Below are 27,402 nucleotides of genomic sequence, written 5' to 3' on the forward strand. Positions count from 1 at the left end.
ACAATAAAGATTTATTAAAAAATGGGCAACGGACCTAAATAGATACTTTTTGAAAGAGGACAAAAGGAAAGCCAGAGACATGAAAACATGCTCAAAGTCACTAATCATCTGAGAGATGCAAATCGAAATGTCAATATGGTATCATCTCACACTTGTCAGAATGGCTATCATCAACAAATCAACAAATGACAAGTGCTGGAGAGGCTGCGTTGAAAAAGGAACCCTCATACACTGCTGGTGGGAATGCAGACTGGTGCAGCCACTGTGGAGAACAGTATGGAGTCCTCAAGAAACTAAAACTGGAGCTCCCATTTGACCCAGTGATCCCACTTCTAGGAATATATCCCAAGAAACCAGTAACATCAATCAGAAAGGATATATGCACCCCTATGTTCATAGCAGCACAATTTACAATAGCTAAGATTTGGAAACAGCCTAAGTGCCCATCAGCAGATGAGTGGATTAAAAAACTGTGGTACATCTACACAATGGAATACTACGCTGTGGTAAAAAAAGGAGTTCTTACCATTTGCAACAACATGGATGGAGATGGAGAGCATTATGCTAAGTGAAATAAGCCAGTCAGAGAAAGATAAATATCACATGATCTCACTCATTTGCAGAATATAATGAACAACATAAACTGATAAACAAAAATAGATCCAGAGTCAGAGAAGCATCGAGCAGATGCTCAAACTTCAGAGGGGAAGGTAGTGGAGGGTTGGGGTAATGGGGAGAGATCAACCAAAAGACTTGTATGCATGCATATAAGCCCGACCAATGGACACAGACACCAGGGGTGTGAGGGCATGAGTGGGGGTCGGGGGAAATGGGGGGATAAGGACACATAGGTAATACCTTAATCAATAAATTAAAAATAAAATTAAAATTAAAAAAAGAAATACAAGTGATTTTTTGTGTGCTAGTCCTGTATTCTGTGACCTTGCTGAACTTACTAGCTTTAAGATTTCTTTTTTGTAGATTCCTTGGAATTTTCTATGTAGACAATTATGCCACCTGCAAGTAGGAACAGTTTTATGCATTCCTTCACAATTTATGGTATTTTAATTTCATTGTCTAGCCTGGTTGTGTTAGCTGTTATATTATATTGAGTAGCAATGGAGAAAGTGAACATTCTTGCCTTGTTTCTGATCTTAAGGGAAGAGCACTCAGTCTTTAATCATTACATATACTGTTAGCTGTAGGTTTTATGCAGATGCTCTTTATCAAGCTTGGGTAGTTTCCTTCTATTCCTAATAGTGTGGATTTTATCATAAGTGGGTGTTGAATTTTGTCAAATGTTTTCTCTACTTTAATCAACATGATATTATAATTTATCGTCTTTAATTTGTTGGTGGGATACCTTGACTGATTTTCAAATATTCGACCAAGCTTGAATACCTGGAATAAAACCTACTTGTTCAAGGTATGTAATTGTTTTATAAATTATTGGATTCAGATTACTAATATTTTGTTGAGGATTTTGTTTTGTATTTAAATTTGTGAAAAATATGGTCTGTAGTTTTCTTGTACTGTCTTTGTCTAGTTTTGGTATTATGCTAATACTAGCCTCATAAAATAAGTTGGAAAGTATTCCCTTCTTTTTTGTTTTCTGGAATAAATTGTGTAAATTGGTGTTAATTCTCCTTCTACTAACCATTAAAACCAAGTTTGTTTATTAAATTCATTGGGGTAACATTGCTTAATAACATCATATAAATTTCAGGTACACTACTTTATAATTCAACATCAATATACTCTATTATGTGCTCAACATCTAAAGACTAATCTCCTTCCATCATCTTGTATTTGATGGAAGGAGACTTGTGTTATGTGACCCCATTAACCCTCTTCATCCTACCCTCACCTCTATTCCCCTCAGATAACCAACAAAGAAACAAACTCATATACATTTATTTTTGGAAATTTTTTATTTCCTTAATAGTCATAGGGCTATTCAAATTACCTATTTTCTATTAGATGAGTTTGTGATTTTCAAGGAACTAGTTCATTTCTTCTAAGTTGCCAGATTTATGAATGTAAAGTTGTTCATAGTATTTCTATGTTATCTTTTTAATAGCTTCAGTACCTGTATTGATATGTTTCATTCTTTTTTTTAGTATTCAAGACTTCCACATTATATCCATTCTTATCTCATTAAGCAGTTTCTTTTTTATCTTTTAATCTTTATTGTTGAAAGTATTACATAGGTCCTCCTTTTTCCCCCATTAACCTTTTCGAGCCCTTTCTTATCCTCACCCCCAGCTCCAAGTTTATTGGTTTATCTCTTCCCATCCTCTCTCTCCTGCCTTCCTTCTGATGTTCAACTGTCCTGTTCATGCTTCTGTGACTGTGGGTCTATTTTTGATCAGTTTATTTGGTTCATTAGATTCCACATGTGAGTGAGATCCTCTGATACTTATATTTCTCTGACTGGCTTATTTCATTCAGCATAATACACTCCAGGTTCATCCATACTGTTGCAAATGGTAAGAGTTATTTCTTTTTTTATTTCCATGTAGTATTCCATTGTGTAAATGTGTCATAGTTGTTTTTTAGTGTTTATTTGCTTTTTTGTCCACTCATCTCCTGATGGGCACTTAGGGTGTTTCTAAGTCTTAGCTATTGTAAATTGTGCTGCTATGAACATAAGGGTGCATATATTCTTTCTGATGAGTGTTTCAGGTTTCTTAGGACATAATCTTAGAAGTGGGAAGACTGGATCAAATGGGAGTTCCATTTTTAACTTCTTGAGGAAAGTCCATACTGTTTTTCAAGTGGCTGCACCAGTCTGTATTCCCACCAGCATTGTACTAGGGCAGTGGTTGGCAAACTCATTAGTCAATAGAGCCAAATATCAACAGTGCAACGATTGAAATTTCTTTTGAGAGCCAAATTTTTTAAACTTAAACTTCTTCTAATGCCACTTCTTCAAAATAGACTCGCCCAGGCCATGGTATTTTTTGGAAGAGCCACACTCAAGGGGCCAAAGAGCCGCATGTGGCTCGCAAGCAGCAGTTTGCCAACCACGGTACTAGGGTTCCCTTTTCTCCACAACCTCACCGACACTTGCTGTTGGTTAGTTGATCCTCCTATCTAATAAAAGAGTAATATGCAAATTGATCATCACTCCAAAACACAAGATGGCCGACCCATGTGGTCAAAGATGGCTGCCCCCATGTGGACACAAGATGGCCACCACAAGATGGCCGGCAGGGGAGGGCAGTTGTGGGTGATCAGGCCAGCAGGGGAGGGCAGTTAGGGGTTACCAGGCTGGCAGAGGAGGGCAGTTGGGGGAGACCAGGCCAGCAGGGGAGGACAGTTCTGCGGGGGGGGACCCAGGCCTGCAGGGGAGGACAGTTAGGGGGGACCAGGCCTGCAGGGGAGGGCAGTTGGGGGGGACCCAGGCCTGCAGAGGAGGACAGTTAGGGGGGACCCAGGCCTGCAGGGGAGGGCAGTTGGGGGCAATCAGGCCAGCAGGGGAGGGCAGTTAGGGGTGACCAGGCCAGCAGGGGAAGGCAGTTGGGGGTGACCAGGCCTGCAGGGGAGGGCAGTTGGGGGGGACCCGGCCTGCAGAAGAGGGAAGTTGGAGGGGACCAGGCCTGCAGGGGAGGACAGTTGGGGGGGGACCAGGCCTGCAGGGGAGGGCAGTTGGGGGCAATCAGGCCAGCAGGGGAGGGCAGTTAGGGGTGACCAGGCCAGCAGGGGAAGGCAGTTGGGGGGGACCAGGCCTGCAGGGGAGGGCAGTTGGGGGGGACCCGGCCTGCAGAAGAGGGAAGTTGGAGGGGACCAGGCCTGCAGGGGAGGACAGTTGGGGGGGGACCAGGCCTGCAGGGGAGGACAGTTGGGGGGACCCAGGCCTGCAGGGGAGGGCAGTTGGGGGCAATCAGGCCAGCAGGGGAGGGCAGTTAGGGGTGACCGGGCCAGCAGGGGAGGGCAGTTGGGGGGGACCAGGCCTGCAGGGGAGGGCAGTTAGGGGTGACCAGGCCAACAGGGAGGGCAGTTAGGGGCAATCGGGCCAGCAGGGGAGCAGTTAGGCGTTGATCAGGCTGGCAGGGGAGTGGTTAGGGGGCGATCAGGCTGGCAGGCAGAAGTGGTTAGGGGCAATCAGGCAGGCCGGCAGGTGAGCGGTTGGGAGCCAGCAGTCCTGGATTGTGAGAGGGATGTCCAACTGCCTGTTTAGGTCCGATCCTACCAGGATTGGGCCTAAACGGGCAGTCGGACATCCCTCAAGGGGTTCCAGATTGGAGAGGGTGCAGGTTGGGCTGAGGCACACCCCCCTCCCCCCATGCACGAGTTTTGTGCACTGGGCCTCTAGTTTGTTGATAATAGCCATTCTGACAGGTGTGAGGTGATATCTCATTGTTGTTTTGATTTGCATTTCTCAGATGATTAGTGTGATTAGTGACTGAGTATTTGTTCATATGTCTCTTGGCTTTCTCTATGCCCACTTTGGAGAAGTGTCGATTTAGGTCCTTTGCCCATTTTTATATTGGATTGTTTGTCTTCCTTTTGTTAAGTTGTATGAGTTTCCTATATATTTTGGAGATTGACCCCTTATCAGATATATCATTGGCAAATATTTTCTCCCATGTAGTGGGCTCCCTTGTTATTTTGATCATGGTTTCTTTTGCTGTGAAGAAGCTTTTTATTTTGATGTAGTCCCAGTTGTTTATTTTTTCCTTAGTTTCCATTGTCCCAGGAGATGTATCAGTAAACATATTGCTATGAGAGATGTCTGAGATTTTGCTGCCTATGGTTTCTTCTAAGACTTTTATTGTTTCATGTCTTACATCTATCTATTTTGAGTTTATTCTTTTGTATGGTGTAAGTTGGTGGCCTAATTTCATTTTTTTGCATGTTCCTGTCCAATTCTCCCAACACGATTTATTGAAGAGACTCTATCTCTGCTCCAATGTATACTCTTGCCTCCTTTGCCAAACATTAATTGAGCATAGTGACTTGGGTTGATTTCTGGATTCTCTGTTCTATTCCATTGATCTATATGTCTGTCCTTGTGCCAGTACCAGGCTGTTTTGAGTACAGTGGCTTTGTAGTATAGATTGATAGCTGGTATTGTTATCCCTCCAACTTTGCTCTTCTTTCTCAAGATTGGTTCAGCTATTTGGGGTCTTTTTTGGTTCCATATAAATATTTGGAATATTTGTTCTAGGTTTGTGAAATATGCTGTTGGTATTTTAATAAGGATTGCATTGAATCTCTGGATTGCTTTGGGTAGTATGGACATTTTAATGATGTTAAGTCTACCTATCCATGAACATGGTATATACTTCCACTTGTTTATATCTTCCTCTATCTCTTTTTTCAATGTCCTGTACTTTTCAGAATACAGTCTTAACTCCTTGGTTAAGTTTATTCCTAAGTGCCTTAATTTTTTTTTTTGTTGCAATGGTAAATGGGATAGGTTTTTTAACTTCCTTTTTCTGAGAGTATACTATCTATACATATAAAGAGGTAATATGCTAATTGTCCATTACAGTGTCCCAATAACGACCAATTTGCATACTGATGCACATTCAGCAGGGGGCGGGTGGCCAGAGCCAAGTTCCTGGGGGTCTGAGTAGAGTGCCTGACAGGAGCCTGGACTGCAAAGAAGGAAGAGGAAGCGGCCACGGGGAGCTCTTCCAATCCTCCTGCATGGACACCCTACCTCAGCCCCCGCACCCCCGAGGGGACAGAGAGGCTGACCATATGAGGAGAAGACCCAGCCTCAGGGGTAGCTGCAGCCTGCACCTCCGACTCCCAATTTCTTCCCCCAGCACCCCCACCAGGGGCGCCCACAACAATAGCACGCCAGCAACCACCCATCAGTACCCCTGGGGCACCCGGGTCCCATGGCCCACCACTGCTAAGCCCCCTCCACTGGGGCCTGGCACGCCTCTCCTCCCTACAACTCCAGACCCTGGTGGAGGCAGGCCTGAGCGGCCCCCATGGTCAGACCCTTCCCCCCTATAGCAGCAGTGCCATCTCCGCAGCAGAAGCGCGCTGAACCTTGCTGGGGGTGTGGCTAAACCCCCCTTCTAGCCCACCTGGCTCTGCCCTGGCCTGGCCCCCACTCCACTCCAGGAGATTGGAGCCCCGCCCTGAGCAGGTACCGCTGCAAAACAGGCACATACAATTTAAAGAATGGCGCCAAGCAGGAAGCTTTGACAGTTACTCCCCCTTTGGCCTCGCCACCCTCCTAGCGCCCCCCTAACACCCCAACCCCTGCCAATGCCTCCAGGGACTACCACTGCTACAGGGCTGCTGGCCAGAGCCCGCCCCTCCGAGGCCTGGGGAACCCTCTGGAAAGCTTCCATAGCTACAGTCCCAGGAAACAATCATGACCTCCTCCCCTAATCAGCACCTGCTACCTGTGAGGGTACCCATGGGCTTAAAAATAACAATCCCTTCCCGTTTAGACATCACTTACTTGATGAAACATTTCTAGGTTTATTAGCTCAGAACCTCCTCATGACAACCCAGTGAGGTAGGCGGAGAAGGGATTACAATTCCCATGGTATATGTGTATGTATTCAGAAATGAAGCTCAGAGAGGAAAAGTGTCAAGCCCAGTGGTTCCCAAGGTGCACCACACGCCCCACGGGGGGGGGGGGGGGGCAATTTGATTTTAAGTGGGGGCAATTTGAAAATGAGTTAACAGTGATTTTTTTGCATTTCTTAATGGTTCTAGGGGGCCTCATTTACAGTGTATCCTACATAATAAAAGGCTAATATGCAAATGACCGAATGGTGGAATGACCGGTCACTATAATGCACGCTGACCACCAGGGGGCAGACACTCAACACAGGAGCTGCCCCTTGGTAGTCAGTGTGCTCCCACAGAGGGAGTGCTGCTCAGCCAGAAGCCAGGCTCACAGCTGGCGAGCACAGTGGCAGTGGTGGGAGCCTCTCCTGCCTCCATGGCAATGCTAAGGATGTCTGACTGATGGCTTAGGCCCACTAAGCTGTCAGTCAGACATCCCCCCAGGGCTCCTGGACTGCAAGAAGGTGCAGGCCAGGCCAAGGGACCGCCCCCCCCCCAAGTGCACGAATTTCATGCACCGGGCCTTCTAGTTGGTGTATAAAATTGCTATGGATTTTTGGTTGTTAGTTTTGTATCCTGCTACATTTCCAAATTCATTTATTAAATTTAGTTTTTTGCTGGAGATTTTAGGGTTTTCTATTACAGTATCATGTCATCTAGGAATAATGAGAGCTTTACTTCCTCCTTTCTGATTTGGATTTCTTTTATTTCTTCTTCTTGTCTGATCACTATGGCCAGAACTTCCAGAACTGCATTGAATAAGAGTGGTGGAAGAGGGCATCCCTGTCTTGTTCCTGTTCTTAGGGGAAATGGTTTTGGTTTTTGCCCATTGAGTATGATGTTGGCTGTAGGTTTGTGATATATGGCCTTTATGATGTTGAGATGTATTCCCTCTTTTCCCATGTTGCTGAGAGTTGTGTGTTGTTGTTTTAATCAAAAAAGGGTGTTGGATTTTGTCAAATGCTTTTTCTGCATCAATTGATATGATCATGTGATTTTTGTCTTGCAATCTGTTTATGTGCTGTAGCACATTTATTGATTTGCAAATATTGGACCAGCCTTGCATCCCTGAAATAAATCCCACTTGGTCATGATGTATGATCTTTTTAATGTATTGCTGGATCAAGTTTGCTAAAATTTTGTTGAGGATTTTAGAGTCTATGTTCATCAGGGTTATTGGCCTGTAGTTCTCTTTGTCATGTCTTAATCTGGTTTTGGAATTAGGGTGATGGTGGCCTCATAGAAAGAGTTTGGAAGTGTTCATTCCTCTTAAAAAATTTTTGGAATATTTTGAGGAGTAAAGACATTAATTCTTCTTTGAATATTTGGTAAAACTCCCCTGGGAATCTGTCTGGACCAGGGTTTTTGATGCTGGGAATTTTTTTTTATTTCTGCTTCAATTTCATCAGTAGTTATCAACATATTCAGGTTTTCTGATTCTTCCTGATTAAGTTTTGGAAGGTTATATTTTTCTAGGAATACCTCAATTTTGGCCAGGTTGTCCCACTTGTTACTTTCACTTCTGATTTTGTTTATTTGAGTCTTCTCTTTTGTTTCCTTGTGAGCCTGGATAGAGATCCATCAATATTATTTATCTTTTCAAAGAACCAACTTACGATTTTATTGATCTTATATATTGTTTTTTTATTTTTCGTGGTTTTTGTTTTTTTGTTTTTTGGTGTTTGGGTTTTTTGTTTCTTTGTTTGTTTTTTGGTCTCTATGTCATAGATTTTGCTCAGGTCTTCATTATTTTCTCCCTTCTACTTGTTCTCGGCTTTTCTTCTTGTTCTCTTTCTAATTATTTTAGTTGTAATGTTAGATAACTTATTACCAATTTTTTCTTGTTTTTCTGAGGTCGGACATTAGTGCTATGAACTTCACTCTCAGGACTGCTTTCACTGTGTCCCATATGTTTTGGATTGTTGTATGTTCATTTTCATTTGTTTCCAGGATATTTTTATTTCTTCTTTGATCTCTTTGGTTACCCATTCATTATTTAATAGCATGCTATTTAGCCTCCATATATTTGATTGTTTTTGAGTGTTTTTATTATAGCTAATTTCTAAGTTCATGCCATTGTGATCTGAGAAGATGCTTGATATGACTTCAATCTTTTTGAATTTGTAGAGACTTAGCTTGTGTCCTAACATGTGGTCTATCTTTGAAAATGTCCCAAGTGCACTTGTGAAGAATGTATATTCCATAGCTTTGGGGTGGAATGTTCTTAAGATGTCAATAAGTTTAATTTGTTCTAGTGTCATTTAGTGTTATTGCTGTTTCTTTGTTGATTCTTTGTCTAGAAGATTGATCCAAAGATGTCAGTGGGATCTTAAAGTCCCCTCCTATGATTTTATTGCTGTCAATCTCTCCCTTGATATCCTCCAGAAGTTTTTTTTTAATATATACTTGGATGCTCTTGTGTTAGGTGCATATATGTTTACCAGACTTATAGCCTTTTATTGTAGCAATCCCTGTAGTACTATGAAGTGGCCTTCTTTATCTCTTGTTACTAGAGGCCCGGTGCATGAAATTCGTTGTGGGGGTCCTCTCAGCCCAGCCTGCACCCTCTCCAATCCAGGACCCCTCGGGGGATGTCCTGGGGATCAGGCCTAAACTGACAGTCAGACATCCCTCTCACAACCCGGGACCACTGGCTCCTAACTGCTCACCTGCCTGCCTGATCACCCCTAACTGCCCCCCATGCTGGCCTGGTCACCCCCAACTGCCCCCCCCCCAGCTGGTTTAGTTGCCCCAACTGCCTCCCCATCAGACTAGTTGCCCCTAACTGCCCCCCCCCCCCCCGCCAGCCTGGTCATCCCCAACTGCCCCCCCCCCTGCATGCCTGGTTGCCCCACGCAGACTGTTTGGTCATCCCTTCGGTTAGGATGGTTGCTTAGGCTTTTATTATTATAGATGGCCTTCACCTTGAGGTGTATTTTGTCAGATATAAGTATTGCTACCCCAGCAATTTTTCATTTCCATGCACCTGAAAATTTTTTCCATCATTTCACTTTCAGTTTGTTTGAGTCCTCTGTTCTAAGGTGAATCTCTTGTGGACTGAATAGATATATGGGTCATGTTTTCTTATACATTCAGCTACCCTATGTCTTTTGTTTGGAGCATTTAATCCATTTACGTTTAAGGTTATTATTGATAGGTACTTGTTTGTTGCCATTTTTATTTTTTATGCCTGTGTCCCATCTTCCATTTCTATTTATTCTTTTACAACTGTCCCCTTAGCATTTTTGCATTGCTGGCTAGGTGGAAGCAAACTCCCTCAGCCTTTTTTTTTCTGCAAAGCTCCTGATTTCCCCTTCAATTTTGAATGATAGCCTTGCTGGATACAGTATTCTTGGATTCAGTTTCTTGCTTTGCATCACTTTGTATACTTCTTTCCATGCCCTTCTGTCCTGATGTGTTTTTGTTTTTTGTTTTGTTTTGTTTTTTGTTTTGAGAAATCAGTTGATAGTCTAATGGGAGATCCCTTGTAGGTAATTTTTCTGTCTCTTTCTGGCAGCCTTTAAGAATCTTACTTTGTCATTGACATTTGCCAATTTAATTATGATGTGTCTTGGTGTTGGTCTTTTGGGGTTCATCTTGTTTGGGACTCTGTGTGCTTCTTGGTGTTGTGTGACTTTTCTTCCCCAAATCAGGGAAGTTTTCTGTAATTATTTCTTCAAACAGGTTTTCTATTCCTTGCTCAGCTTCCTCTCCAACATTATGAGATGTTGTTCCATTTCATGTTGTCCCAGAGCTCCCTTAGAATATCCTCCTGTTTTTTTAAAAAATACATTTTTATTGATTACAGAGAGGAAGGGGGAAAGAGAGAGAGAAACATCAATGATGAGAGAGAATCATCAATCAGCTGCTTCCCACCTGCCTCCTACTGGGAATCAAGCCTGCAACCGAAGCAGGTGCTCTTGTCCAGAATCAAACCTGGGACCCTTCAGTCCACAGACTGATGTTCTATCCACTGAGACAAACCTGCTAGGGTTTTCCTCATGCTTTTGAATTTTTTTTCCAGTTGCTGATCTGCTCATGTGTTTTTTCTGCCTTGTCTTTAACTCATTGATTCAGTCCTCAGCTTCTTATAGTCTGCTATTGAAACCTTCCATGGTGTTCTTTATTGAAGCTGTCATTCTTCATTTCCTCTTGATTCTTACACATGATGCATTTCTCATCCAGACGTTTGAGCATCCTTGTAACCATTACTCTGAAGTCTTTCTCTGACAAATCGCTTGCTTTTTATTTCTTTTAGTTCTTCTGGGGATTCCTTCTTTTCTTTCATTTTGAGGTTGTTGCTTTGTCTCCCCATTTTTGCTGCTCCTTTGTAATTGTTTCTATGTATTAGATCAAATTGCTATGCCACCCAGATTTTTTGAATTGGTCTTATGTAGTAGATGTTTTGTTGGACCCAGTGGTGCAGTCTCACAGGTCTCCTGGACTGGGTGTTCTAGAAAGGCCCCCTACTTGAGATATTTGTGTTCTCCTGATGTAGTTGGGTTTTGAATGTTATTGTCCCATTCGTGGATGGCATCTCCTCTCAGGGAGTCTGATTATGTGGCTCGCTCCCTACCACATAATGCCAACCATTGTGGAGGTGCTGTCTGAACAGCACAAAATACAACATGACACAAAATAACAGAACACAAATGTATACAAGACACCTATAACCCCAATAAAAGTGACCATCAGAGAAAAAAGAACTAGGAAAGAGAAAGGAGAGAAAGAATAATAGTGAGGAAAAAAAGAAAAAGAAAGTAAGAAATAATATGGGGAGAAAACACAACAAAACAAACAAATAAATCAAAAAGCACAAACAAAAATCACCCAGAAGTAAAAGGGGGGAAAGAATCTGTATATACAGCCCTAGCTGGTTTGGCTCAGTGGATAGAGTGTCGGCCTGCGGACTGAAGGTCCTGGGTTCAATTCCTTCCGGTCAAGGGCATGTACCTTGGTTGCGGGTACATCCCCAGTGCAGGGTGTGCAGGAGGCAGCTGATCGATGTTTCTAACTCTCTATCCCTCTTCCTTCCTCTCTGTGAAAAATCAATATAATGTATTTTTTTTAAAAGAATCTGTATATACAGAGCTTAAATAGAGAAAATAATGTTAAGTAATTGGATGAATGACCATGGTTTGGAATAGAGGAAGGAAAAAAGAAATGAGAAGACTGGAAGAAAGAATAAAATAAATAAATAATGTTGGTTTTTTTTTTGAAAAGGGGAAAGAGGAGAGAGCAGATTGGCCTAAATTTAGGAAGTAAAACAAGTTAAAAAATAGGAGAGGAAAAGATCAAGAAAAGAGAGAAAAAAATTGAGTAGTGAAGAAAAAGAAAAGAGAAGGGGAATGGAGCAGGATCAGATAAGTGGAAATCAGATATATGAATAAACCAACAGAGACTAGAATAATAACTCATCAATAAATTGGATAAAGAAGATCCATTTTTGTAAAGGGGAAAAAAGAAGGAAAGAGGAAACTAAGACTGAGAAAGAAGAAAAACAGAAGGAATACTAGTAAAAGAGAAGTGAGGAAGAAAAGAAGTGCAAAAAAATAAATAAAATAAATAGGATACAATAAAAATAATTAAAAATTGAAAATAATAAAAATAAAAAAGTTAAGTGTTTTTTTCAACTGAGGTTTAATGCCCCATGGAAGCTGGTTTAGTACCCCACTCTTCTGTCTGCTAATTCTGGTATTCCTGCTAGGTACTTATGTGGTGGCCACTGTCAGGCACTGTCTTGTGGCTTTTAGCACCCTGCTTGAAGCTCCAAGCAGTCCACAGGTCCTCTGCTTGTGTCTGTCTCCATAGGCCTTGGCTGCAAGCTGGTGGGGCCAATCTGCCTTCTGTGCCTATCTTATCTGCCAGCTGTCAGTCTTAATCACTCAAGCGTCTGTTTCTGACAGGGCTTTAGTTGGCGTTGCTGCTCTTTCGCTTTCAGGGAGTAAGGTGGGTGTTTTTTTCCTGACCCAGAACTTCTCCTCCGCAAGTGGCCCAAAATATTACTCTGGCCTTGGTGGTTAGAGATCCTTGTATGGAGACCAATGGGGTTAACTGGCAACCTGGAGTTTTTATCAGTCTGGTTCCCAGAATAGCAGGGCACATTGGCCCCTCTTCCAATCCAGTCACTGAGGGCTCTTTGGGCCTATTCAGACCCATAAACTTGACCTTTGCCTTTGTTTCCTTTGTAAAGCTCAAACTGCAGGAAGGTTGTGGCAGGCTGTATTACCTGCCTTGAGGCTACTGGGAGGGGCTAGCTCTTCAAGGGAGAAATGGCCACTTAGGTTTGGGAGCTTAAGAATGTCCCAATGCAGGACTCCTGGCCACGTCTCCCTGTCCTGCTTCCCTCCCCAGCCTCTCCTCAGGCATCTCAAGTGTGTGCCACTCTCCCTGCACCAATGCCTCGAGTGAGTGAGTGCAATAGAAAAGTCCTGTGTTCTGGGTTTACTGCATAAAAGCAAAGACCAAACAACCACAAAATTGCGGGTTTCTCTCCCCCAACCCCTCGTTGCTCTCTCCCTCACTGCTGCCATCTTCCTGCCTCTGTAATTGGGTCTGGAGTATTATTGACCCATTCGTGGATGGTGTGTCCTCTCTAGGTGTCTGGTTATGTGGCTTGCTCTTTACCACATTGACCAAAGAGGACAAAATGCAACTTGACGAGACATGACACAAAGGGAACAAAACATGAATGTACTCACGACACTGATAAACCCAATATAAGTTACCACCAGAGAAAAGAGAATTAGGGAAGAGAAAAGAGAGCACAAATGATATTAAGGAGAGAAAAAAAATGGTAAGAGAGAAAAGAAAAAGAAGAACAGGGAAGAAAGAGGGAAAAATGTATATATATGGGGATAAAACACCACAGAACGAAGAGATAAACCAAAATATTCAAACACCAAACACCCAAAAATGGGGGTGGGGTCAGAATTTGTAGAGGACAAGCTTATAAGAAATTGGATGAATATGGGGAGGTTAAGAAATTGGATGAATATGGGGAGGAACTCAGGTCAGCTTAGAGGAAGTAGAAAGAGGATGAGTGGATAAGAAGAAAGAGAAAGAGGAAGAAAAAAATTAAAATTAATTAAAAATAGGATAAAATAAAATAAAATAAAAATAGAATGATGAAAAATAATACAAGAAGAGGGGGAGGAAAAATGGTGGCGGGATAGACAAACGTGTTCCGAGCCTTGTCCCCGGAGTAGAAAGAAAGAACAGCTGAGGGTCGCACGAGGAGTGTTTGTTGGCAAGTTAGGGGACAGCTAAACTCCAGAAGAAGGTGGGGGACTACTAGACGGGGTTCCCCTGACCTGACAGCCCCCACTGTGGCCGGGTCCCCTCCCGGAGCTGCTGGCTTGGACGCGGAGTCTGCGCCATCTTGAACGGGAAAGTGGAGCTTATTAGAAGCCTGAGAATCCACAACTGCGGCACCCACGGAACAGCTGCGAGCCCCAGAACACCGATCCCCAGTTGGTGCAAACACGCGGATTCAGAGGAGCTCTACACTAAACCACAGAAAGGAGAGAGAGAAATACATAACCAGACATCCAGAGAAGAGAGTCCATGGGGAGACAAAGAAACAGTCCGCATATGAAAGAAAAGCAGGCATCACCAGAAAAGGAAGTAAAAGAAATGGAGGCAAGCAACCTTCCAGAGAAAGAATTCAGAGAAATGGTCATAAGGTGGCTGAAAAGAATGGAAGACAAATTAGACAATATGAGTAAGAACCAAGAGGAAATGAAGAAGAACCAAGAAGAAATGAAAAATGACATCCCTGCTGTAAAGAACTCAATAGAAAGCATCAAGAGTAGACTAGAAGAAGCAGAAGACCGCATCAGTGAGCTAGAAGATAAGATGGGAAAAAATACCCAAGTAGAGCAACTTCTAGAAAAAAAAATTAAAAAGCAGGAGGAGAGCCTAAGGGAACTTTGAGACAACACAAAACAAAACAACATTCACATAACAGGGGTTCCAGAAGGAAAGGAAGCTGAGCAAGGAATAGAAAACCTGTTTGAAGAAATAATGACAGAAAATTTCCCTCATATAGGGTAGAAAAAACCCACACAAATCCAAGAAGCTCACAGAGTCCTAAGCAAAATGAACCCCAAAAGAACGACGCCAAGGCACATTATAATTAAATTGGCAAACACCAATGACAAAGTAAGAATCTTAAAAGCGGCAAGAGAGAGACAGAAAGTTACCTACAAAGAAACCCCCAACAGACTAGCAACTGATTTCTCAACAGAAACTCATCAGGCCAGAAGGGAATGGAATGAAATATACAAAGTCATGCAAAGGAAGGGTCTGAATCCAAGAATACTGTATCCAGCAAGGCTATCAATCAAATTGAAGGTGAAATCAAGAGCTTCACAGGCAAAAAAGGACTAAGGGAATTTATTACCACCAAACCAGCAATGCAAGAAATGCTAAAGGGTCTGCTGTAAAAAAAAAAGAAATAGGAAGCGAAGAAGGAACACAGGGGAAAAGAATAAAAATGGCGACAAATAAGTACCTATCAATAATAACTTTAAATGAAAATGGATTAAATGCCCCAATCAAAAGACATAGGGTAACGGATTGGGTGAGAAAACAAGACCCATATATCTGTTGTGTACAAGAAACCCACCTCAAAAAAAAAAAAAAAAAAAAAGACGCACACAGACTGAGGATGAAGGGATGGAAAAAGGTTTTCCAGGCAAATGAAACTGAAAAAAAAGCTGGGGTAGCAATACCTATATCTGACAAATAAGATCTCAAAGTGAAGGACATAGCAAGAGATAAGGAAGGCCACTTCATAATACTAAAGGGAGCAATCCAACAAGAAGAAATAACTGTGGTAAACATATATGCACCCAATACAGGAGCACTCAAATACATAAAAAAACTCCTGTAAGATATCAAGGGAGAGATTGACAGCAATACAATTATAGTAGGAGACTTTAATACCCCACTATCACCATTGGAAAAATACTCTAAACAAAAAATCAGCAAAGAAACATCAATCCTAAATGACTCACTAGACCAGATGGAATTAATTGACATCTTCAGAACATTTCACCCCACAGCCACAGAATATACATTCTTCTCAAGTGCACATGGGTCATTTTCAAAGATAGACCATATGTTGGGACATAGGCAAAGTCTCTTCAAATTCAAGAAGATAGAAATCATATCAAGCATCTTCTCAGACCACAGTGGCATAAAACTGGAAATCAACTACAATAAAAACAACCCAAAGAAATCAAACACATGGAGACTAAACAGCAAGCTATTAAACCATGACTGGGTTCCCAGAGAGATCAAAGAAGAAATAAAAAACATCATGGCAACAAATGACAATGAAAACACTACAATCCAAAATCTATGGGACACAGCGAAAGCAGTCTTGAGAAGGAAGTTCATAGCTCTACAAGCATACTGCAAAAAACAAGAAACAATGGTAATAAATTACCTAACCCTACAACTCAAAGAGTTAGAAAAAGAGCAAGAAGAAAAGCCCAATGTAAGCAGAAGGAAGGAAATAATAAAGATCAGAGCAGAGATAAATGACATAGAGACCAAAGAAACAATACAAAAGATCAACAAAAGCAAGAGCTGGTTCTTTGAAAGGATAAACAAGATTGATGAACCTCTAGCCAGGCTCACCAAGAAGCAAAGAGAGAGGACCCAAATAAACAAAATCAGAAATGAAAGAGGTGAAATAACAACAGATCCCGCTGAAATAGAAAAATTGTTAAAAAATACTATGAACAACTCTATTCCAACAAAGTGGACAACCTAGAGGAAATGGACATATTCCTAGAAAAATATAACCTCCAAAACTCAATCAGGAAGAATCAAAACAGTACAATATGCCAGTAATCATGGAAGAAATTGAAGCAGTCATCAAAGAGCTTCCAACAAACAAAAGCCCGGGGCCAGACGGCTTCACAGGAGAGTTTTACCAAACATTCAAGGAAGAACTAAAACCTATCCTCCTCACACTATTCCAAAAAATTCAAGAGGAAGGAACACTTCCAAGCTCCTTCTATGAAGCCAGCATCACCCTAATACCAAAACCAGATAAAGACAACACAATGAAGGAGAATTACAGGCCTATATCCCTCATGAACGTAGATGCCAAAATCCTCAACAAAATTCTAGCAAATCGGATCCAGCAGTACCTCAGAAAGATCATACACCATGACCAAGTAGCGTTTATCCCAGGAATGCAAGGGTAGTACAATATCCGCAAATCAATAAATGTGATGCATCACATAAACAAATGGAGAGATAAAAATCACATAGTCATATCAATTGATGCAGAAAAAGCATTTGACAAAATCCAACCCCCTTTCTTGATAAAAAATCTCAACAAGGTGGGAATAGAAGGATCATACCTCAACATAATGAAAGCTATATATGATAAACCCACAGCTAACATCATACTTAATGGGCAAAAACTAAGACCATTTACCCTAAGAACAGGAACAAGACAGGAATGCCCACTCTCACCACTCCTGTTTGACATTGTACTGGAAGTATTAGCCATCGCAATTAGACAAGAAGAAGAAATAAAAGGCATCCAAATTGGAAAAGAAGAAGTAAAGCTGTCCTTATTTGCAGATGACATGATATTGTACATAAAAAACCCGAAAGACTCTATCAAAAAACTAACAGACTTAATAAATATATTCGGCAATGTAGCAGGATACAAAATTAACGCCAAGAAATCTATGGCATTTCTATATACCAATAGTGAACTTAGAGAAAGAGAGACTAAAAAAGCAATCCCATTTACCATTGCACCAAAAAAATTAAGATACCTAGGAATAAACTTAACCAAGGAGGTAAAAGACCTATGCGTGGAAAAGTACAGGACACTGAAAAAAGAGATAGAGGAAGACGTAAACAGATGGAAGAACATGCCATGTTCATGGATTGGTAGAATCAACATCATTGAAAAGTTTATACTACGCAAAGCAATCTATAGATTCAATGCACTCCCCATTAAAATACCAACGGCGTATTTCACAGACCTAGAAAGAACTCTCCAAAAATTCATCTGGAATAAAAAAAAGACCCCGAATAGCCACAGCAATCCTGAGAAAGAAGAATAAAGTAGGTGGGATCTCAATACCAGATTTCAAGCTGTATTTCAAAGCCACTGTTCTCAAAACAGCCTGGTATTGGCACAAGAACAGACATATAGACCAATGCAATAGAATAGAAAATCCAGATATTGACCCAATCCACTATATGCAATTAATATTTGACAAAGGAGGCATGAACATACTATGGAGTCAAGACAGTCTCTTCAATAAATCGTGTTGGGAAAATTGGACAGATACATGCAAAAAAAATGAAACTACATCACCAACTTGCACCATACACAAAAATAAACTCAAAATGGATACAGGACTTAAACATAAGACGGGAAACCATAAAAATACTAGAGGAATCCACAGGCAGCAAAATCTCAGACATATGCCGAAAGAACTTCTTCACTGATACTGCCCCTAGGGCAATGGAAGACAAAGAGAAAATAAACAAATGGGACTACATCAAAATAAAAAGCTTTTGCACAGCAAAAGAAACCATCAACAAAACAACAAGAAACCCCACTGTATGGGAGAACATATTTGCAAATGTTATCACTGATAAAGGTTTAATCTCCAACATCTACAGGCAGCTTATACAACTTAATAAACGGAAGATAAATGATCCAATAAAAAATGGGCAACGGACCTAAATAGAATCTTTTCGAAAGAAGACAGAAGGAAGGCCAAGAGACACATGAAAACATGCTCAAAGTAACTAATTATCCGAGAGATACAAATCAAAACGACAATGCGATACCATCTCACACCTGTCAGAATGGCTATCATCAACAAATCAACAAACGACAAGTGTTGGCGAGGATTCGGAGAAAAAGGAACCCTCATGCACTGCTGGTGGGAATGCATACTGGTGCAGCCACCCTGGAGAACAGTATGGAGTTTCCTCAAAAAACTGAAAATGGAACTCCCATTTGACCCAGTAATCCCACTCCTAGGAATATATCCTAGGAAACTAGAAACACCAATCAAAAAGGATATATGCACCCCTATGTTCATAGCAGCACAATTTACAATAGCTAAGATTTGGAAACAACCTAGGTGCCCGTCAGCAGATGACTGGATCAGAAAACTATGGTACATCTGCACAATGGAATACTATGCTGCCATAAGAAAGAAGGAATTATTACCATCTGTAGGCACCTGGATGGAATTGGAGAACATTATGCTAAGTGAATTAAGCTAGTCAATGAAAGAAAAATAACACATGATTTCACTCATTTGTGGATATTAAAAAACATTATAAACTGATGAACAAAAAGATAGATACAGAGGCAGTAAAGCATCAAACAGACTGTCAAATTACATCGGGAAGTTTAGGGAGAGGTGGGGGAAATTAGAGATCAACCGAAGGACTTATTTGCATGCATATAAGAGTAACCAACGGATGCAAAACATTGGGGGATGAGGGCATGTATGGGAGTGGGGTGGGGGGGCAATGGTAATATATGTACACATATAATACCTTAATAAAATATATATTAAATAAAAAATAAAAAATAAAAAAAGTTAAGGAGGGAATAATGGCGGCGGAATAGACAGACGTGTTCCGAGCCTTGTCCCGGAGCAGAAAGAAAGAACAGCTGAGGGTCGCACAAGGAGTGTTTGTTCGCCGGTTGGGAGACAGCTGAATTCCAGAAGGAGGTGGGGGACTGCTGAACGGGGTTCCCCTGACCTGGCAGCACCAACTGCGGCTGGGTCCCCTCCCGGAGCTGCGGGCTTGGAAGCGGAGTCTGCGCCATCTTGATCCGGAAAGTGGAGCTTATCTGAAGCCTGAGAATCCACAACTGCGGCACCCCAGGAACAGCTGCGAGCCCCAGAACAACGCTCCCCAACTGGCGCAAGCACACGGGTTCAGAGGAGCTCTACACTCCACCACGGAAAGGTCAGATTTCGCCTGGGATAAGGTGAGGTCTCTGGCCCCGGCGGGAGAGAGGAACGCGCGTTTTGCGGGAGCTGGAGGACCAGGGAAGTCTGTGCCTAGAAAAATCTGTGGCTGTAGGGGCTGGCGTGATCTGTGATTGTGGAAAGGGGTCCTCAGAGCTGCTAAGAGAAGGGCACTCTAAAAAGCAACCCATTTTGATCTGAAGTGCAGGGACACCCTAAGAATTTCAGGCAGTCCAGACTTAAGCGCAGCCCCTGCGTTCCCTGGGTGCCTGGGCTTACGCGAAGTCCCAGAGTTTGCACAACTGGGCTTTTTCCTCTTAAAGTTCTTGCCTCTGATTACTAAGCCCAATACATAGGATCACCCAGTTGGGGACACCCTGGGAGACTGCAGGGGAAGGTTGTTTTTCTGGAACCTGGGGATCGGAGCTGGGAGTGACCATCAGAGAGTCAGCTCTGAGGCAGACCACTCCCACAGGCCAGTGGCGAGTGCGGGAAAGAAGGCTCTAACACTGCCTAGAGAGGCCATAGATAGACCCGGAAGTTAATCCAGAAACACTGCCACCCAGGGGCTGAATCACAAATTGACTCTTGTGTAATCAAAAATAAAGGAATACGAGAAATTAAGACACACCGCCTGCTTAAAATCAGGACTGGCTTACAACACCGAAGAGCAGTGGATCGCAGGGAACTGCAATACTGTCTGGACTGAGAAACAGGCGTGCCAAACAGAAAAACAGAGGAAGTGAATGACCTTCACTACTTCACATTTTATTTTTACCTTTTATTTTTTTATTTTTTTATTCTTTTTTATTTTCATTTTTTGCATCTTTTAATCAAGAAACTTTTTTTTTCTTTTTTCATCACTTGATTTTACCTTTTTAATTATTACATTTTTATTTTCAATCCGTATTATTACTACTGCTATTTTATCTTTTTTTTTTTTTTTTAAGTGTCATTTTATTTTCTCTTCATTTTATTTTGGGATTAGGGTTCTACATTCTATTTCTATCTTTCCTTTAGCATCGTTTTACTCTATCTCAACTCTACCTTTAGGCCATCACTCTCTTCCTAACCTCCCCCTTTTCAGTGTCCTGTTTATCTTACCCTTTTACTGCTTTAGATTCTCCCTATTCTTTCTGTTTACCCCTTGTTAAAATTTCACCCTACTTACATATCTAATCTCCAATCCCCTGCTCCAAGTCCACATACACCTCTCCCTTCGCTGTCTGAGCTATCCATAAACTTGTCCTTCTCTCTGTCCTTTTGTTGTTGTTTGCTTGAATGTAGATTATATCCAATTTTTATGCTTTTTTGTGAGATTGTTTTGCTTATTCTTCTTTTGTTTATTTTTTTTGTTTGTTTTGTGCTTCAGCTTTCCCTTGCCTCACTCCATATTAGTTGGTGTTGTAGTTTGTACTAATCCCCAGGCACTTGTTGCTGGCATTTGCTGGGATTAGTGATTGTTCTATTGGAGTTTTATCCCCAATATATATAGTCTGTTCCCCTATCTCTCTTAGTCACTTTCTTGTCTCTCTTACTTTTTTTTTCTTTTTTTTCTTCTCTTTACTTTCCCTTTTCCCAATTTCATTTTCACACTCCTTTTTTTTTTCTTTCTTTCTTTCTTTTTTCCTCTTCTTCTTTCTCTCCTATCACCTAATTTGCCTCTTTCTGGTGGTCACCTTTATTGGAGGTTATTAATATCGTGAATACATTCCTGTTCAGTGCCTTGTGAGTTGTACCTGGTAGTGCTGTATTTTGTGCCTTTAAATCAACCCAGGAGAGAGAGAACTACATAACCAGACACCCAGAGAAGAGAGACCATGGGGAGACAAAGAGGCAGCCCGCATATGAAAGAAAAGCAGGCATCACCAGAAAAGGAAGTAAACGAAATGGAGGCAAGCAACCTTCCAGAAAAAGAATTCAGAGAAATGGTCATAAGGTGGCTGAAAAGAATGGAAGACAAATTCGACAATATGAGCAAGAACCAAGAGGAAATGAAGAAGAACCAAGAAGAAATGAAAAATGACATCGCTGCTGTAAAGAACTCAATAGAAAGCATCAAGAGTAGACTAGAAGAAGCAGAGGACCGCATCAGTGAGCTAGAAGACAAGATGGAAAAAAATACCCAAGAAAAGCAACTTCTAGAAAAAAAAATTAAAAGGCAAGAGGAGAGTCTACGGGAACTTTGGGACAACACGAAACAAAACAACATCCGCATAATAGGGGTTCCAGAAGGAAAGGAAGCTGAGCAAGGAATAGAAAACCTCTTTGAAGAAATAATGACAGAAAATTTCCCAGATATAGGGAAGAAAAAACACACACAAATCCAAGAAGCTCACAGAGTCCCAAGCAAAATGAACCCCAAAAGACCGACGCCAAGGCACATTATAATTAAATTGGCAAACACCAACGACAAAGTAAGAATCTTAAAAGCAGCAAGAGAGAGACAGAAAGTTACATACAAAGGAACCCCCATCAGACTAGCAACTGATTTCTCAACAGAAACTCATCAGGCCAGAAGGGAATGGAATGAAATATACAAAGTCATGCAAAGGAAGGGGCTGAATCCAAGAATACTGTACCCAGCAAGGCTGTCAATCAAAATTGAAGGTGAAATCAGGAGCTTCACAGACAAAAAAGGACTAAGGGAATTTATTACCACCAAACCAGCAATGCAAGAAATGCTAAAGGGTCTGCTGTAAAAAAAAAAAGAAATAGGAAGTGAAGAAGTAACACAGGGGTAAAGAATAGGAATGGCGACGAATAAGTACCTATCAATAATAACTTTAAATGTAAATGGATTAAATGCCCCAATCAAAAGACATAGGGTAACGGATTGGATAAGAAAACACGACCCATATATCTGCTGTCTACAAGAAACCCACCTCAGAAAAAAAGACGCACACAGACTGAGGGTGAAGGGATGGAAAAAGGTTTTCCAGGCAAATGGAACTGAAAAAAAAGTTGGGGTAGCAATACTTATTTCTGACAAATTAGATCTCAAACTGAAGGACATAACAAGAGATAAGGAAGGCCATTTCATAATACTAAAGGGAGCAATCCAACAAGAAGAAATAACTCTGGTAAACATATATGCACCCAATACAGGAGCACCCAAATACATAAAAAAACTCCTGGAGGATATCAAGGGAGAGATTGACAGCAATACAATCATAGTAGGAGACTTTAATACCCCACTATCACCATTGGACAAATCCTCTAAACAAAACATCAGCAAAGAAACATCAATCCTAAATGACTCACTAGACCAGATGGAATTAATTGACATCTTCAGAACATTTCACCCCACAGCCACAGAATATACATTCTTCTCAAGTGCACATGGGTCATTTTCAAAGATAGACCATATGTTGGGACACAGGCAAAGTCTCTTCAAATTCAAGAAGATAGAAATCATATCAAGCATCTTCTCAGACCACAGTGGCATAAAACTGGAAATCAACTACAATAAAAACAACCCAAAGAAATCAAACACATGGAGACTAAACAGCATGCTATTAAACCATGACTGGGTTACCAGAGAGATCAAAGAAGAAATAAAAAACATCATGACAACAAATGACAATGAAAACACTACAATCCAAAATCTATGGGACACAGCGAAAGCAGTCTTGAGAGGGAAGTTCATAGCTCTACAAGCCTACTGCAAAAAACAAGAAACAGGGGTAATAAATTACCTAACCCAACAACTCAAAGAGTTAGAAAAAGAGCAACAAGAAAAGCCCAGTGTAAGCAGAAGGAAGGAAATAATAAAGATCAGAGCACAGATAAACGACATAGAGACCAAAGAAACAATACAAAAGATCAACAAGACCAAGAGCTGGTTCTTTGAAAGGATAAACAAGATTGATGAACCTCTAGCCAGGCTCACCAAGAAGCAAAGAGAGAGGACCCAAATAAACAAGATCAGAAATGAAAGAGGTGAAATAACAACAGATCCCGCTGAAATACAAAGGATTGTTAAAAAATACTACGAACAACTCTATTCCAACAAACTGGACAACCTGGAGGAAATGGACATATTCCTAGAAAAATATAACCTTCCAAAACTCAATCAGGAAGAATCTAAACAGCTCAACATGCCAGTAACTATGGAAGAAATTGAAGCAGTCATCAAAGAGCTTCCGGCAAACAAAAGCCCGGGGCCAGACGGCTTCACAGGAGAGTTCTACCAAACATTCAAGGAAGAACTAAAACCTATCCTCCTCAGACTATTCCAAAAAATTCAAGAGGAAGGAACACTTCCAAGCTCCTTCTATGAAGCCAGCATCACCCTAATACCAAAACCAGATAAAGACAACACAATGAAGGAGAATTACAGGCCAATATCCCTCATGAATGTAGATGCCAAAATCCTCAATAAAATTCTAGCAAATAGGATCCAGCAGTACATCAGAAAGATCATACACCATGACCAAGTAGGATTTATCCCAGGAATGCAAGGATGGTTCAATATCCGCAAATCAATAAATGTGATACATCACATAAACAAATTGAGAGATAAAAATCACATAGTCATATCAATTGATGCAGAAAAAGCATTTGACAAAATCCAACACCCTTTCTTGATAAAAACTCTCAACAAGGTGGGAATAGAAGGATCATACCTCAACATAATAAAAGCTATATATGATAAACCCACAGCTAACATCATACTCAATGGGCAAAAACTAAAACCATTTCCCCTAAGAACAGGAACAAGACAGGGATGCCCACTCTCACCACTCCTGTTTGACATAGTACTGGAAGTATTAGCCACTGCAATTAGACAAGAAGAAGAAATAAAAGGCATCCAAATTGGAAAAGAAGAAGTAAAGCTGTCCTTATTTGCAGATGACATGATATTGTACATAAAAAACCCGAAAGACTCCATAAAAAAACTAACAGACTTAATAAATGAATTCGGCAATGTAGCAGGATACAAAATTAATGCCAAGAAATCTATGGCATTTCTATACACCAACAATGAACTTACAGAAAGAGAGACTAAAAAAGCAATCCCATTTTCCATTGCACCAAAAAAATTAAGATACTTAGGAATAAACCTAACCAAGGGGGTAAAAGACCTATATGCGGAAAACTACAGGACCCTGAAAAAAGAGATAGAGGAAGATGTAAACAGATGGAAGAACATACCATGTTCATGGATTGGTAGAATCAACATCATTAAAATGTCCATACTACCCAAAGCAATCTATAGATTCAATGCACTCCCCATTAAAATACCAACGACATATTTCACAGACCTAGAAAGAACTCTCCAAAAATTCATCTGGAATAAAAAAAGACCCCGAATAGCCACAGCAATCCTGAGAAAGAAGAATAAAGTAGGAGGGATCTCAATACCAGATTTCAAGCTGTATTACAAAGCCACTGTCCTCAAAACAGCCTGGTACTGGCACAAGAACAGACATATAGATCAATGGAACAGAATAGAGAATCCAGATATCGACCCAAACCAATATGCGCAATTAATATTTGACAAAGGAGGCATGAGCATACAATGGAGTCAAGACAGTCTCTTTAATAAATGGTGTTGGGAAAATTGGACAGATACATGCAAAAAAATGAAACTAGATCACCAACTTACACCATACACAAAAATAAACTCAAAATGGGTACAAGACTTAAATATAAGACGGGAAACCATAAAAATACTAGAGGAATCCACAGGCAGCAAAATCTCAGACATATGCCAAAAGAACTTTTTCAGTGATACTGCCCCTAGGGCAATGGAAGCCAAACAGAAAATAAACAAATGGGACTACATCAAAATAAAAAGCTTTTGCACAGCAAAAGAAACCATCAACAAAACAACAAGAAAGACCACTGTATGGGAGAACATATTTGCAAATGGTATCACTGATAAAGGTTTAATTTCCAACATCTACAGGCAGCTTATACAACTTAATAAAAGGAAGATAAAGGATCCAATAAAAAAATGGGCAACGGACCTAAATAGAAGCTTTTCGAAAGAAGACAGAAGGAAGGCCAAGAGACACATGAAAACATGCTCAAAGTCACTAATTATCCGAGAGATGCAAATCAAAACAACAATGCGATACCATCTCACACCTGTCAGAATGGCTATCATCAACAAATCAACAAACGACAAGTGTTGGCGAGGATGCGGAGAAAAAGGAACCCTCGTGCACTGCTGGTGGGAATGCAGACTGGTGCAGCTACTGTGGAGAACAGTATGGAGTTTCCTCAAAAAACTGAAAATGGAACTCCCATTTGACCCAGTAATCCCACTCCTAGGAATATATCCTAAGAAACCAGAAACACCAATCAGAAAGGATATATGCACCCCTATGTTCATAGCAGCACAATTTACAATAGCTAAGATTTGGAAACAGCCTAGGTGCCCATCAGCAGATGACTGGATCAGAAAACTATGGTACATCTACACAATGGAATACTATGCTGCCGTAAAAAAGAAGGAATTACTACCATTTGTAGGCACTTGGATGGAATTAGAGAACATTATGCTAAGTGAAATAAGCCAGTCAATGAAAGAAAAATACCACATGATCCCACTCATTTGGGGATAATGAAAAACATTATAAACTGATGAACAAAAAGATAGTTACAGAGGCAGTAAAGCATCAAACAGACTGTCAAATTACAGTGGTAAGGTTAGGGAGAGGTGGGGGAAATAAGAGATCAACTGAAGGACTTATATGCATGTATATAAGAGTAAGCAACGGATACAAAACATGAGGGCATGTATGGGAGTGGGGTGGGGGTGGGGGGCAATGGTAAGATATGTACACATATAATACCTTAATAAAAATTTGAAAAAAAAAAAAGTTAAAATAAAAAGAATAGTTTGAAAAAAAAAAAGTGTCTGGACATAAAAACTCCAGCACCACTTTCATCTGAAGGGCACTGCCGATGAATGCAACTGATTTTGTCATTCTCATCCACTTTGTAGTATTTTAGGATAGCCAGCTTCATCTTCTTTCTCTTATGCTCATTCTTTTTGGGAGTGGTGTAAGACTTCTTCCTTTTCTTAGTAACACCACGAAGTCTCAACACAAGATGAAGAGTGGACTCCTTTTGAATGTTGTTGTCAGACAGAGTACGTCTATCTTCCAGTTGCTTGTCAGAAAAGATCAGTCTTTGCTGATCAGGAGGAATTCCTTCCTTATCCTGGATCTTGGCCTTTACATTTTTTATTGTATCCAAGGGTCCAACCTCGAGAGTGATGGTCTTCCCTGTGAGGGTTTTCACAAAAATCTGCATCTTGGCAGAGACTCCACCGCAGATGGCATATTGGAAAGCGAGACTGCAGATTTTGTTTTGGACTCTGCAGAGTGTTGATTTTCATTCTGGTTGCCAAATACATTACTGGTTGATAACATTGAACTTCAGGGACATGGTTTTACACTTTTTTTAAGGGTGGATTTGTTTCAATTTTTCCCTTAGTCTTAGGATAAGTCCCTTTATCTTTAGACATAGTCTTTACTCCAAAGTCAAGAGCCTTCTGGTATTTCAATGGCAAGTTTGGGGTATTTACCAAGAGCTATTTATCCCCTTTACTAGGCAGCACTCAGACTCTAAACTCTGTATTCACTGCAATGGGCAACAGCTGAAATCTCTGCTCAGGACTTTGAGCCTTTTAGCTTCGGCTTTCTTCCAGGTCCTTGGAGTAATCCCATGCATGTAAAGTAGATTCAGCCAAGGAATTTAGGGGCTCCTTCCACAGTTGCTTTTTCTCCAGACTTCCCTCTGCAATTTTATGCTTCTCTGGCAATTCCAAACTCTCCTCTGACACTTGAAGCCAAAACTTTCTGCTTGAATTTAAGCCATCCTGTGACACAAAAACTGGGGAATGTTCTCAGGG

At 41.0% G+C, this 27,402-nt stretch overlaps 1 protein-coding gene across 1 annotated transcript; it reads right to left on the bottom strand.

Annotated features, from left to right (window-relative positions):
• Window positions 1-961: 961 nt before the first annotated feature.
• Window positions 962-26,801, bottom strand: LOC308240124 (ubiquitin-ribosomal protein eS31 fusion protein-like; the record flags this gene model as incomplete). Its single annotated transcript, XM_080653082.1, has 2 exons — window positions 962-1,017; window positions 26,426-26,801. 2 exons carry the CDS (start codon window positions 26,799-26,801, stop codon window positions 962-964), a joined length of 432 nt encoding a protein of 143 aa, XP_080509208.1.
• Between the last annotated feature and the right edge of the window lie 601 nt (window positions 26,802-27,402).

This window comes from Plecotus auritus (genome assembly GCF_963455305.1).
Source record: "Plecotus auritus genome assembly, chromosome: X".
Taxonomy (NCBI): Eukaryota; Metazoa; Chordata; class Mammalia; order Chiroptera; family Vespertilionidae; genus Plecotus; species Plecotus auritus.